The sequence below is a fragment of the Rhinoderma darwinii genome, chromosome 3, assembly GCF_050947455.1.
Source record: "Rhinoderma darwinii isolate aRhiDar2 chromosome 3, aRhiDar2.hap1, whole genome shotgun sequence".
Classification (NCBI taxonomy): Eukaryota; Metazoa; Chordata; class Amphibia; order Anura; family Rhinodermatidae; genus Rhinoderma; species Rhinoderma darwinii.
In genome coordinates, this window is record NC_134689.1 from 233,746,456 (window position 1) to 233,759,192 (window position 12,737).

Below are 12,737 nucleotides of genomic sequence, written 5' to 3' on the forward strand. Positions count from 1 at the left end.
AGGCTACAGGTGATTCTGCAGCAGCATCAGCGTTTGCAGGTAAGTCGATCTTACCTGCAAACGCTGATGCTGCTGCAGAATCAACTGTAGCCTCTGGTGCCGATGTGGCCGTCACGATGCAGGACCTGTGAGTGACGTCACAGATCTGCACTGTCAGAAGCTGGGCGTTCTGAAGAGAAGAGGATGTTACTTCTCTTCAGAGCGCCCAGCTAGTGAAAGTATTAAAAACGCCCCGATGTAACACACATAATACACGCCCACTTGGACTTTTACTTTTAAACACACCCACTTGGACTTTTGCAAGCCTCATTTGCATAACTACAAAAATGGTCATAACTTGGCCAAAAATGCTCGTTTTTTAAAAATAAAAACGTTACTGTAATCTACATTGCAGCGCCTATCTGCTGCAATAGCAGATAGGGGTTGCAAAATCTGGTGACAGAGCCTCTTTAAGTACCATTTAAATGACAAATTCTACAACTTTCTAATATTATTATATTTTGCTTTAAGGATTTGTGGTTTAAAAGCAACATGGTTAAACCATTGGTCTCTTTCGTATGTAATTCAAAGTGTTGATGTTGCTTGAAGTAATAAGTGTAGAAATAATTACTATATACTATATAAGACTATAAACTGCTAATTTTAGGGGTTGTCCGGTTTCAGAAAATGTATGTTATTTTTTTTTAGAATTAAAATGTATACAATTTTCTAGTATGGATGTAGCCATCTTTAACTTGATTCTGATAACTGGCTGCAGCGTGATATCACACAACAAAAGCCATTGAAAATTCATTGAAAAAGTCAAGATAAGAGATCTAGCCATTGTTTATTTAATGCGTTAAAAGTCAAGGTAAAGACGGCTACATCTATATACTTTCTGTATTAATTCCTTACGGTTTTCAAGATCTCTGCTTGTTGTTATTCAGTAGGAACATTCATAGATTACTTCCAGTTGATACAATTCTGTCCATGGTCATGTGATGGATACACAGGTGCTGGGATCGTTAGAAGACCTAGTTCTGATACATAAACTGTACTGAGCCGTGCATCTGTGTGTCCATCACATGACCATGGACAGAATGGAAGTAAACAATAAATGTTTCTACTGAATAACAACAAGCAGAGATCCTGTAAACAATGAGGAATTAATACAGAAAGTATATTGGAAAATTGTATAACGTTTAATTATAAAAAAAAAAGAATAGTATAAATTTGCTGAAACCAGACAACCCCCCTTTAATGGTATCAACGTCATATATAGCACTAATTCATACACAGTTATTGGACTAATAGGGCTATAACCCTCTTGTACTACCATAGAAGCAAACACATTTTAATCATATATATCTTTCCTTTAGGGTGAACCAGGTTTGAAAGGGGATCCTGGTATGAAGGTAATATATCTCCATTACTATATTTTACTTATTTATAAGGAGGATCAGAATGAAACATCTTACAACTACCTAATTGTGAACTGAAGATTTGAGTTGACATGTGACATTCCTGTATTGTACTGGAAATAAGAATTACTAAAAGCCTTTAGGGCACGGCCAGACGTGGCGGAATTGCTGTGGAATTCCGCTGAGGACAGTCCGCAGTGGAATTCTCCAGCGGCCGTTTTTTACATTTGTTTCAATACATTTTCTGGCAAGTTAGTTCAGACGTTGCGGAAAACTCCACTGCGGACCATAGGTTGCGGTGCGGAATTTTCAGTCCGCAGCATGCACTGTCTGTTGCGGAGAAGAAGCGGAATTTCACTGCGGATTTCAGCCTTTGCAATGCAAAAACTGAAATCTGTGGCAAGTCCGCTGTGTTTTCTGCAACGTCTGAATTACCTGTCAAATATGCAAATGTTGCTGCAGATTCGTTGCGTAATTGCCCCAAATCTGCACCAACATTTGAAGCTGATAAACTCCGTGCCCTTATTGTTACTATTTGCAAGAAAATTGCAAGAAAATTGTATTTCTCCTGAAAGTTTAACCCTTCCTTGTCACAGAGAAATATATAATGTTCAATATTGTTGTCATTCACAGGAGATCAGAGGAAAGTTTTTCTAATAGTTTTATCTGCCAAGTAAAATAAATGTAAAAACAAATTGAATGGGAATTTCCCTTAAAACCGTATAAGTCTGATCTACACAAGTCCTAATTCTGATTAACGTGTTTAGTTACTAGATTGTCATTTGTGTATGTTTTATTTTATTGTCTAGGGAGATACTGGGATGAAAGGTGAACTAGGAGAGAAAGGACAGAGGGTAAGCCTTTTTCTCTTCTTTGTATGTAAAAAGAGATAGAGATTGCACTGAAATACGATTTGTCAACAGTTTCATTGCATTGCAGTTATGTATTGTTATCCGATATGCAACTAATGTTTTTAAATAAGAAATTTCTTAGATTTCACAATATGGAAGACTTTTGGATTCTCACAAACTGTAATACTGTTTACATATACCAATATCCAACAAATAGTACTTTGGTTCAGTTTAGTATATATTAGAGCATAATACCATAGAATTTTGTAAGAGATAAAGGAGAATTTACCAATGCAAATCTTTAAATCAGGATTAACCAATGAGTTATAGACTAGTAAAACTGAAATAAGTGTGGAATTTTGGCCAAAATGACAAAGTCGCACTATAAATATATGCAGGGTTGATTTGTCCTTTATTTGTATTCTTAAATATAATTACCAAGGGCACCACAGGACTTCCTGGCCGTTTTGGTGATACTGGACTTAAAGGAGATATGGGGCCAAGTGGAAGAGATGTAAGGATGGCGTCATTGTTCAAATAATTTAATATTTGTGTATGTGTAGTATGAAGACTTAGGGCATGGCCCCACGTGGCGTATTTCTTCCGCAACTGTCCGCATCAATGCCGCACAGAATCTGCGTTGCAGATTCTGTTGCGGATCTGCCCAAAATGTGCAGTAAATTGATGCGGACTGGCCGTTGCGTATTGAGGTGAAAGTAATTCCCTTCTCTCTATCAGTGCAGGATAGAGAGAAGGGACAGCACTTTCCCTAGTGAAAGTAAAAGAATTTCATACTTACCGGCCGTTGTCTTGGTGACGCGTCCCTCTTTCGCCATCCAGACCGACCTCCCTGGATAACATGGCAGTCCATGTGACCGCTGCAGCCTGTGATTGGCTGCAGCCGTCACTTAGACTGAAATGTCATCCTGGGAAGCCGGACTGGAGAAAGAAGCAGGGAGTTCTCGGTAAGTATGAACTTCTATTTTTTTTACAGGTTGCTGTATATTGTGATCGGTAGTCACTGTCCAGTGTGCAGAAACAGTTACTGCCGATCGCTTAACTCTTTCAGCACCCTGGACAGTGACTATTTACTGACGTCGCCTAGCAACGCTCCCGTAATTACGGGTGCACACACATAGTCACCCGTAATTATGGGTGCACACACATAGTCACCCGTAATTACGGGTGCACACACATAGTCACCCGTAATTACGGGAGCCCCATTGACTTCCTCAGTCTGGCTGTAGACCTAGAAATACATAGGTCCAGCCAGAATGAAGAAATGTCATGTTAAAAAAACAAAATTCGCTCCGCAGCACACATAACATGTACATGACATCTGCGGACTTCATTGCGGAATTTAGAATCTCCATTGAAGTCAATGGAGAACTTCCGCAATGAGTCCGCAACCAGTCCGCCACAGGTCCGCAACATCCATTGCATGCTGCGGACACCAAATTCCGCACCGCAGCCTATGCTCCGCAGCGGAATTTTCCGCATCGTCTAAACGAACACTACTAAAAAGCAGTGGAAGGCAATGGAGAAACGGGTCCGCTGCGGATTAACGCTGCGGAGTGTCCGCAGCGGAATTCCAGAGCAATTCCGCCACGTGGGGCTTTGCCCTTATAGTAGTAAAATGTAATTCTGTATAATTATGAATACTGTAGTATAATAAATGTATATTGATTTCAAACTACACACAGGGTGAAGACAATAACATTGATTGCTTCTTGTTTTCTTTATGTATTTGCATTTTGCCTTAAAAGGGACAAAATAATAAAAATGTACATTTATCTTTCTAATTTTTTCAATAGGGTGTTGATGGCAAAAAAGGAAACAAAGGAGAATCTGTAAGTCAGTAAATGCAATAGTTTCTGCCTTTCCTAGAGAAATTATGTTATCATAGATGCTTTCTTTTTTTGTTTTGCCTCCTACTCTGAGCTAATCTATGTATGTTCTTAGTTTCCCTGATGAATACAGATTTGAGCTGGTAGTATTGCTGTAGTGGAATATATTGCTGAATTAAACAAAAAATATAAAACAATTGCAAACATACTAAGTACATACAAAAGAGTGATCCATTAACAATTATTCTATGTACTATTTGAGTACTATGAGAAATGTAGTCTTGTATGCCTTCTTCTCAATTCTCAATGTGATAACCGCAGCGATAGTCATGATAATCAGACAAAATATTACCTCTTTAATAAAAAAAAAAAAATCTGAATCCCTTAAACAGTGTGTATTTGTAATATTTGCATTAGCTATGTATTCCTGCATTTACTCTTTCTTCATCAATTATTAATATAAAAGCAGGGCAATTGCCCAAGTAACAACAATTATGTGTAAAATATTTACACCTTAGTACATTTGAATACTTAGCTATTTGATATTATGTTTCTTTGAGTTTTAGATTTCATGTAGCACCCGTACATTTTAATGTTTTTTTGTTGTTTGAATTGAGGTGTTTATGCTCTTAATTATAAAATATGGTGCATACTTTTTCCTGAGTATTATATTAAACAGGTCATTTGGTCTCCACAGGGACAGCCAGGACCACCGGGAAGTTCAGTAAGTATTAAGCACGTTTAAATACCATGAAAAGCTACCGTATGTTAAAATGGCAATTATTGTGCGACATTATATTAATATTTTTCTTTTCAGGTTACCACAGTAGATAAAACTTTACCCGACAAAGGAGAAAAGGCAAGGATTCTAAATTGTATTACATGTTGTAGTTATTCATACTTTAGTCATTAAGGTATAAATATTGAAACTTTACTTTTAAATTTTAAGGGAGATCAAGGGGAAGTAGGTTCTCCAGGAAATTCAGGCGTCAAAGGAGACAAAGGTGACTCTGGACAACCAGGACAAAGAGTAAGCAAGCAATGATTTCGAACTTCATTCCTATCTTCCCTGGTGTGTTGACCTGTAAAGTCCAAAGTAATAAGCATTACATATTTTACTCTCTAAGACTGGCTTTACATACACAGAGGGATCGTATTGGAATCAGTCTAGTGTGCCAAAAGTATTTGTATGTTAAATGGCCAGAGAGGTGCGCTTGTGTGTGTGTGTGTGTGTGTGTGTGTGTGTGTGAGGGCGGATTTAATTAATTGTTTTCGGGAGTTCCCAGGGGTATATAGATTATGGGCTCTTGCAGAGGAATATCTATGCTATCAATTCGGAGCGGATCTACATCTGGATCAATGGCTATGTTTGTTGCATTTTCAAGAAAAAGAGGAAAAAAAAGACACCTAGAAGATTTGATACATCTTATGATACTAGCTGTAAAGAGAGTACTCTTGGCTGGATGGGTCTCTATGCATCTCCCACCCTTGGTACAAGTGAAGGAAAAAATGGAGAGAACTGCTGTACATACAGAGGATTGCTAAAAATAAGTATATGAAAGGGAGAAGTAGGGAGAACTGGGAAAAAAAGTTGGTACTACAAGTATTGGCTACATTTAGAAGTCATACTACTATAAGAACTTTTATTGCATTCACCATATGACTTTTACGTCTACAGAAACAAGTTTTATGATAGCATAGGCGGCAATTTTTATTGTTAGAGCTGTAAAAGGCTGGAACTCTGGCAATTAATTTTTTAGGTATTTTTTATTTTATTTTTAAGGAGTTTATAAAACATAGATTAGCATACCATTAGCATCCACAATCTGGTATTAATCTGTAAAGGATTTCAGGTGATGCTACGTGAAAATACCTACCTTTTATAGTTAATAGCAATATAGAGACAAGCAGGATGGGTTAATTGGCCTGACATTATAATATTTAATAAACATTGAAATGCAAAATTAATTAATTTGTTTTTGTTATAGAGCATGGAAAAATATTATATATGTCAGACATACAGTATAAGTAACTGGGTGTTTCACATTTAAGGGTCTCGAAGGACGACCAGGACCTCCAGGCAATGCTTTGGTGAGTTGCACTGAAGGGTTTTTACATTTTAATATTCATTAGACCATAAACATATGATGATTATAGTTAATATGCAGACAAACTAGTAGAAACATTGGGATTGATTTATCAAAGCTACAATCATTATAATTATTATCTTTATATAGCGCCAACATATTTTGTAATGCTTAACAATTAGGAATGTAACATAGAAGTAAAATGTCAAGTCATCAAATGAAATGAGCCAAAAGGAGAGAGGTCCTTGGCTATAAGAGCTTACAATCTAAATGGCAAGGAAGGAGTGACACTAAAGGTACATAACACATTGATCATGAAAGAGGTGTGGCCTCTAAGTGGCCCTCCATGCGACTAATTTACTAAGCTTTACGTTTTTTTAAAGAGAAAAGCAGTGGTGAAAAGTTGTCCTCTATGCACTGTCTGGCACACAACACCAATTCCTCAGACTGGTGCACATTTGTTTTAATAATAAAAAGGTCAACCAGTGTGTTTTGTGAAACTTTATAATTAATTTTTATTAAAAAAAAGTTTAACTTTTTGAGATACAGCTGTATCTTATGCTGAATCCTGTACCCCAGATTAAGCTTTTTTAAGCGAAACGTACGTCGGGTGTTTCTGGGTATGCATGGCTACTGGTCTCAGGCACTTACCTCAGATAGTTTTGTATCTTTTTAAGGCACTTGCCGTACTATCTATTGTATTTCTTTGATAGGCTGCTTTGTTTCTGTTCGGCTTTTCTTGGAAAGCCGATGTAGCTGTGTACGGGCTCATAGACTTTCCATTGAGTTCATACACCGCTACATTGGCATTCCGAGAAAAGCCGAACAGAAACTGAGCAGGTCGGCGCTCGGACCCCCACCGATCAAAACTTCTGACATATCAGAAGTTTTTTGAATGTTTAGTTACCCTTTAATGTATTTAAATTTTTATAGTTTTTTTATTGCATTTCTTCGGTCTAGCACTCATGTTTTTATACACCTGTTCATTTGAATCCTGTACCTGTCAGGTCTGTGGGACTGACTGGTTCAGCGTCAGCAGAGACACGCAGGATCCACCTGTTATCCATCACATCTAAGTTCATAACTTAGGTGTGATCGATTACAGGTGAATCCTGGGTGGACCTGCTGACACTGAACCTGTCAATCCCGTGGACCTGACGGATTCAGGTCTTAGCGCATGACACATCTGCTCTGTATACAGAATACAGAGCAGCTGTATCTCCAAAAGTAAAGAGAATTTTTACTAAAAACTAATTATAAAGTTGCACAAAACACACTAATTTCCCTTTTTCTTTTTTTAAAACAAAAAGCCCTTCCAAAGGTGTACAAACATAGCCTTTAATACTCCAACTTGTTTTAAAAATGATGAATCAGATATGTACAATTTTCTAACAGTGCAACAAACCTGTTAGGTTTGCAAACTTATCTTGTATCACTCTATCACACCCTTATACGCAGCAACAACAACAACAACAACAAATATATACTATTATATACATAAGCACATTGCATTTAGCATAATTAATTTGCTTAAATAAAAAATGTGTTCTAATACTGGTTTATGCTTACAGTTAGAATCCGTTCAAGAAAAAGGAGGAAAGGGGGAAAAGGTAATAATGTTATAGCAAAACTATTAAACATTATGTAGAGTAAAGTTCTGTTCACATCTTCATTGTGGCTTCCATTCATAACAGAAGTCACTGTGCTGAGTTGGATCCTTCATATGTTGGATTCAAATTGCACCCAACAAACCCCTAATAGCTTAATAAGTAATTTATAGAATTTAATGTTATGTCATATATTCCTTATGGCTTTTATACCTGACTTGCTGTTGCAATAGGGAAGTTCAGGCTCACCTGGAAAAAATGGCATGGATGGCAAAGATGGAATCCACGGAACACTTGGACAAAAGGTTGTAAATCATTTCTTAAGGGCAGAGGCATAACCAGGGGAGGGCAGGTGGGGCATGTGCATGGGCCCACACAATTTGATCAAAATGTGCACTAAGAACCTCCCTATTGTAAGTAGATTTAGCAGTAATGCATATTTATTTATATTTAGTGGTTTAGGTTACATTGGTGTTAGCAGTGTGCTGTCGCCATTTTCTTGTGTGCTGTATAAATTTGCAGTCACAGACGTTTGTTTCATTTTGTCAGCATTTGCGTTGTTTATGTGATATATATATATATATATATAATTATATTTTTTATTTTTTTTATTTTTTATAACGAAATCTTAACGACGATGGACGGATATATCCGTCCTATGCAGCAGCTAGATCCCGCAGAAGGACGAATATATCCGTCCTCTGATCGTGTGGGTACTGCCAGTGTACCCACGCGATCAGTGGCAGGAGCACGGCTAGTATACACAGCCTGGCTCCTGCCACAACTGCCGGTATCGAAGCGCGCTCTGATTCCGGCAGTTTAACCCCTTAGGGTATGTGCACACGATAACTGGCTTTTACGTCTGAAATTACAGACTGTTTTCAGGAGAAAACAGCTCCGTCGTTTTAAACGTAAATGCTCCTCCTCGCATTTTGCGAGGCGTCATTGACGCCCGTAATCTTGAGCTGTTCTTCATTAAATTCAATGAAAAACGGCTCAAATTAAGTTTCAAAGAAGTGTCCTGCACTTCTTTGACGAGGCAGTCATTTTACGCGTCGTCGTTTGACAGCTGTCAAACGACGACGCGTAAATGACAGGTCGTCGGCACAGTACATCGGCAAACTCATTCAAATGAATGGGCAGATGTTTGCCGACGTATTGGAGCCGTATTTTCAGACGTAAAACGAGGCATAATACGCCTCGTTTACGTCTGAAAATAGGTCGTGTGAACCCAGCCTTAGATGCCGCTGTCAATAGCAGCAGCGGCATCTAATGTGTTTGACAGATGGAGGGAGCTCCCTCTGTCAACCCATCGGCGCCCCCGCAAAGAAATCGCGGCGCGCAATTGGATTTCCATGGCAGCCAGGGGCCTAACAAAGGCCCCCAGGCCTGCCTTCAACAACTGCCTATTAGGCCTTGCCAGAGGCACGTCCTAATAGATTGCCTGTCAGTTTTACACTGACAGGCAATAATGCTTTGGTATACTAAGTATACGAAAGCATTATATAAGCGATTAGCAGATCACATGGTGAAATCCTCTAGTGGGACAAAAAAAAAAGTTGAATAGTTAAATAAAGTTTATGAAAAAAAAAAAAAAGATAACAGTAAAAATAAAATAAAACCACTTTTTTTTAAAAGTGGTTTTATTTAGTAAAAGTGTCCAAACAAACAACACATACACATATAAGGTATTGCCGCGATCATAATGACTCTAACAATAAAATGAACACATTAATTATACTGCCGGATGAACGGCGTCCAAAAATCCCGCAAAAAACAATGACAGAATTCTTTTTTTCTCCCATTCCCCCCATACAAACAAAATAAAAGTTCATCAATAAATCCCATGTGCCCCATAATAGTACTAATGAAAACTTCACCTTGCCCCGCAAAAATCGATCCCACATACGGCCACATTGATGAAAAAATAAAGAAGTTACGGCTCTTGGAATGCGGCGATGCAAAAACAAGTACATTTTTTCAAAAAGGGTTTTTATTGTGCAAACTTAGGAAAACATATAAAACCTTTACATATTTGGTATCCCCATTATCGTGCCAACCCATAGAATAAAGTTAACATGTTATTTACGCTGCACAGTAAACGGCGTAAATTTATAATGTGAAAATCAATGCTGGAATAGCTACTTATTTTAAATTCTCTCCTAAAATAAAGTTGATAAAAGTTAATCGATATGTTGTAAGCATCCAAAAATGGTACAATTGAAAAACGCAACTCGTCCCGCAAAAAACAAGCCCTTATACGGCTATGTCGACGGAATGAAAAAAACGTTACGACTGTTGGAATGCGACCGTGAGAAAACAAAAAATAATTCTTGGTCATTGATGCGCAAAATGACCTGGTCATTAAGGGGTTAAACAAGCTCTCTGGTCTCACAGTGAAATTAAAGGAAAGCTTTATTGAGAAAGAAAAGTTACAATAATGAGAGAGCGATAGAGACGTAAGAAATAAGAAAGACATGGCAATGGAGGTCCTCAAGAGTTTAGACAGAAAACCTAAAGGTTCATATTTAGATTGACCTTTAAAAGGTCTTTTCTTCCTAAATGCCATCAAGGAACCGCCTTACAAGTTATTGGCCACACAAGAACTGCGTACTTATAACACATCATTCTATGTACCAGCTTTATGTTGTCTGCATATCATGTCTGTCTCCAGTGAACTTGGCAGTCTTATCTCAGAATGGCCTTGACTGAGTAGGACAACAGTCTGATAGTCAGAGAACACTGTTTTAGAACAAATCTTAGCTAAAAAGATTACAGAAAATAAATTTCAGAGGTAAAGTATACATAGCCAGAGCATACGTATATGTAGCATATATATAATAATGGCAATAGATTATTAGCAAAAGCTATACTGATTATATTATATTTCATTACTGTATATATACATATTTATATATAGATATACTAGTCACTCAATGAATTAGAATATCATCAAAAAGTTAATTTATTTCAGTAGTTCAAAAAGTGAAAATCATATATTATAGAGATTCATTACACACAGAGTGATCTATTTCCAGCATTTTTTTCTTTTTATGGCTAACAGTTAATGAAAACCCAAAATTTACTGTTTCAGATAATTAGATTATATAAGCCCAGTTTAAAAAATGATTTTTAATACCGAAATCTTGGCCTACTGAAAAGTATGTAAAGTATATGCACTAAATACTTGGTCGGGGCTCCTTTTGCATGAATTACTGCATCAATGCGGCGTGGCTTGGAGGCGATCAGCCTGTGGCACTGCTGAGGTGTTATGGAAGCCCAGGTTGCTTTGATAGCACAGTAGACCAACACTTTTGCTCACTGGTCCAAAGTCCTGTTTTTAGATAAGAGTAAATTTTGCATTTCATTTGGAGATCAGAGTCTGGAGGAAGAGTGGAGAGACACTCAATACAAGTTGTTGCGGTCCAGTGTGATGTTTCCACAGTCAGTGATGGTTTGGGGAGCCATGTCAACTGCTGGTGTTGGTCCACTGTGTTATATAACGTCCAGAGTCAACGCAGCCGTCTAGCAGGAAATTTTCAAGCACTTCATGCTTCCCTCTGCTGACAAGTTTTATGGAGATGCTGATTTCATTTTCCAGCAGAACTTAGCACCTGCCACACTGGCAAAAGTACCAATACCTGGTTTAATAACCACAGTATCACTGCGCTTGATTGGCCAGAAAACTCGCCTGACTTAAACCCCATAGAGAATTTATGGGGTATTGTCAAGAGGAAGATGAGACACCAGACCCAACAATGCAGATGAGCTGAGGGCCACTATCAAAGCAACCTGGGCTTCCATAACACCTCAGCAGTGCCTAGAGAATCTATGGGGTATTGTGAAGAGGAAGATGAGACACCAGACCCAACAATGCAGATGAGCTGAGGGCCACTATCAAAGCAACCTGGGCTTCCATAACACCTCAGCAGTGCCGCAGGCTGATCGCTTCCATGTCACGCCACATTGATGCAGTAATCCATGCAAAAGGAGCCCCAACCAAGTATTGAGTGCATATACTGTACATACTTGTCAGAAGGCCAACATTTCAGTATTAAAAATAATTTTTGAAATTGGGCTTATATAATATTCTAATTTTCTGAGACACTAAATTTTGGGTTTTCATTAACTGTTAGGCATAATCATCAACATTAAAAGAAAAACATGCTGTAAATAGATCACTCTGTGTGTAATGAATCTATGTAATACATGAGTTTCACTTTTTGAATTGAATTACTGAAATAAATTAACTTTTTGATGATATTCTAATTCATTGAGAAGGACTAGTATATCTATATATACAGTGGCGGATTAAGTAGATCTGCCGCGCCGTAACTATTGTTAACACTACCTTTTACATTAACAAATGGGTGTTACGATTCCCCTTGTCAAAGGGCTGTATCCTTACATACTGTCAGTATCCCACTGTGCAGGGACACATCCTCCTGACAAGAGGAATGGTAACACCCATTTGTCTATCAGTCCTGGACTGCACATAGACTTTTTGTGAAATACAAGGATTTCCTATAATAAAAATGTCAGGAGAGGTGACAGACTCTCTATAAATCTAGTGGCTCACAGGTGACGACTTCTCAGATTCTGGTAGTTTTTTTTCCTCTCTTCTTCTCTATCCGTCCAGACTTCATGACAACTTTTCCCGGCCATTACACATTTCTGCAGAATTTGCCACTCAGATGTCTTCGGCTTCTCACTTTTCCAACATTTCCACACCTATAAACGAAGATAAAATTATCCTGTTGCCATACATTATGCCCTTAAATATAATAGCACCATACACTGCGCCCCTGAATAAAATAATAACAAACACTGCGCCCCTGATTATAATTGTGTCACACACTGTAAAGTAAAGCACCACATACACACAGTCCCCTGTGGATAGCATCACACATAGCCCCCTGTAGATAGCTCCATACACACATACACA

At 38.0% G+C, this 12,737-nt stretch overlaps 1 protein-coding gene across 1 annotated transcript in view; it reads left to right on the forward strand.

Moving 5' to 3' along the window:
- The window catches only part of LOC142750416 (uncharacterized), a 372,136-nt gene that overhangs the window by 128,752 nt on the left and 230,647 nt on the right, over positions 1-12,737 (forward strand). The window contains exons 47-55 of the mRNA XM_075859419.1: positions 1,359-1,394; positions 2,210-2,254; positions 2,694-2,765; positions 4,066-4,101; positions 4,796-4,822; positions 4,916-4,957; positions 5,048-5,128; positions 7,757-7,795; positions 8,026-8,097. Coding sequence (XP_075715534.1) covers positions 1,359-1,394; positions 2,210-2,254; positions 2,694-2,765; positions 4,066-4,101; positions 4,796-4,822; positions 4,916-4,957; positions 5,048-5,128; positions 7,757-7,795; positions 8,026-8,097 — 450 coding nt within the window. The remainder of the gene's footprint in view (positions 1-1,358; positions 1,395-2,209; positions 2,255-2,693; positions 2,766-4,065; positions 4,102-4,795; positions 4,823-4,915; positions 4,958-5,047; positions 5,129-7,756; positions 7,796-8,025; positions 8,098-12,737) is intronic.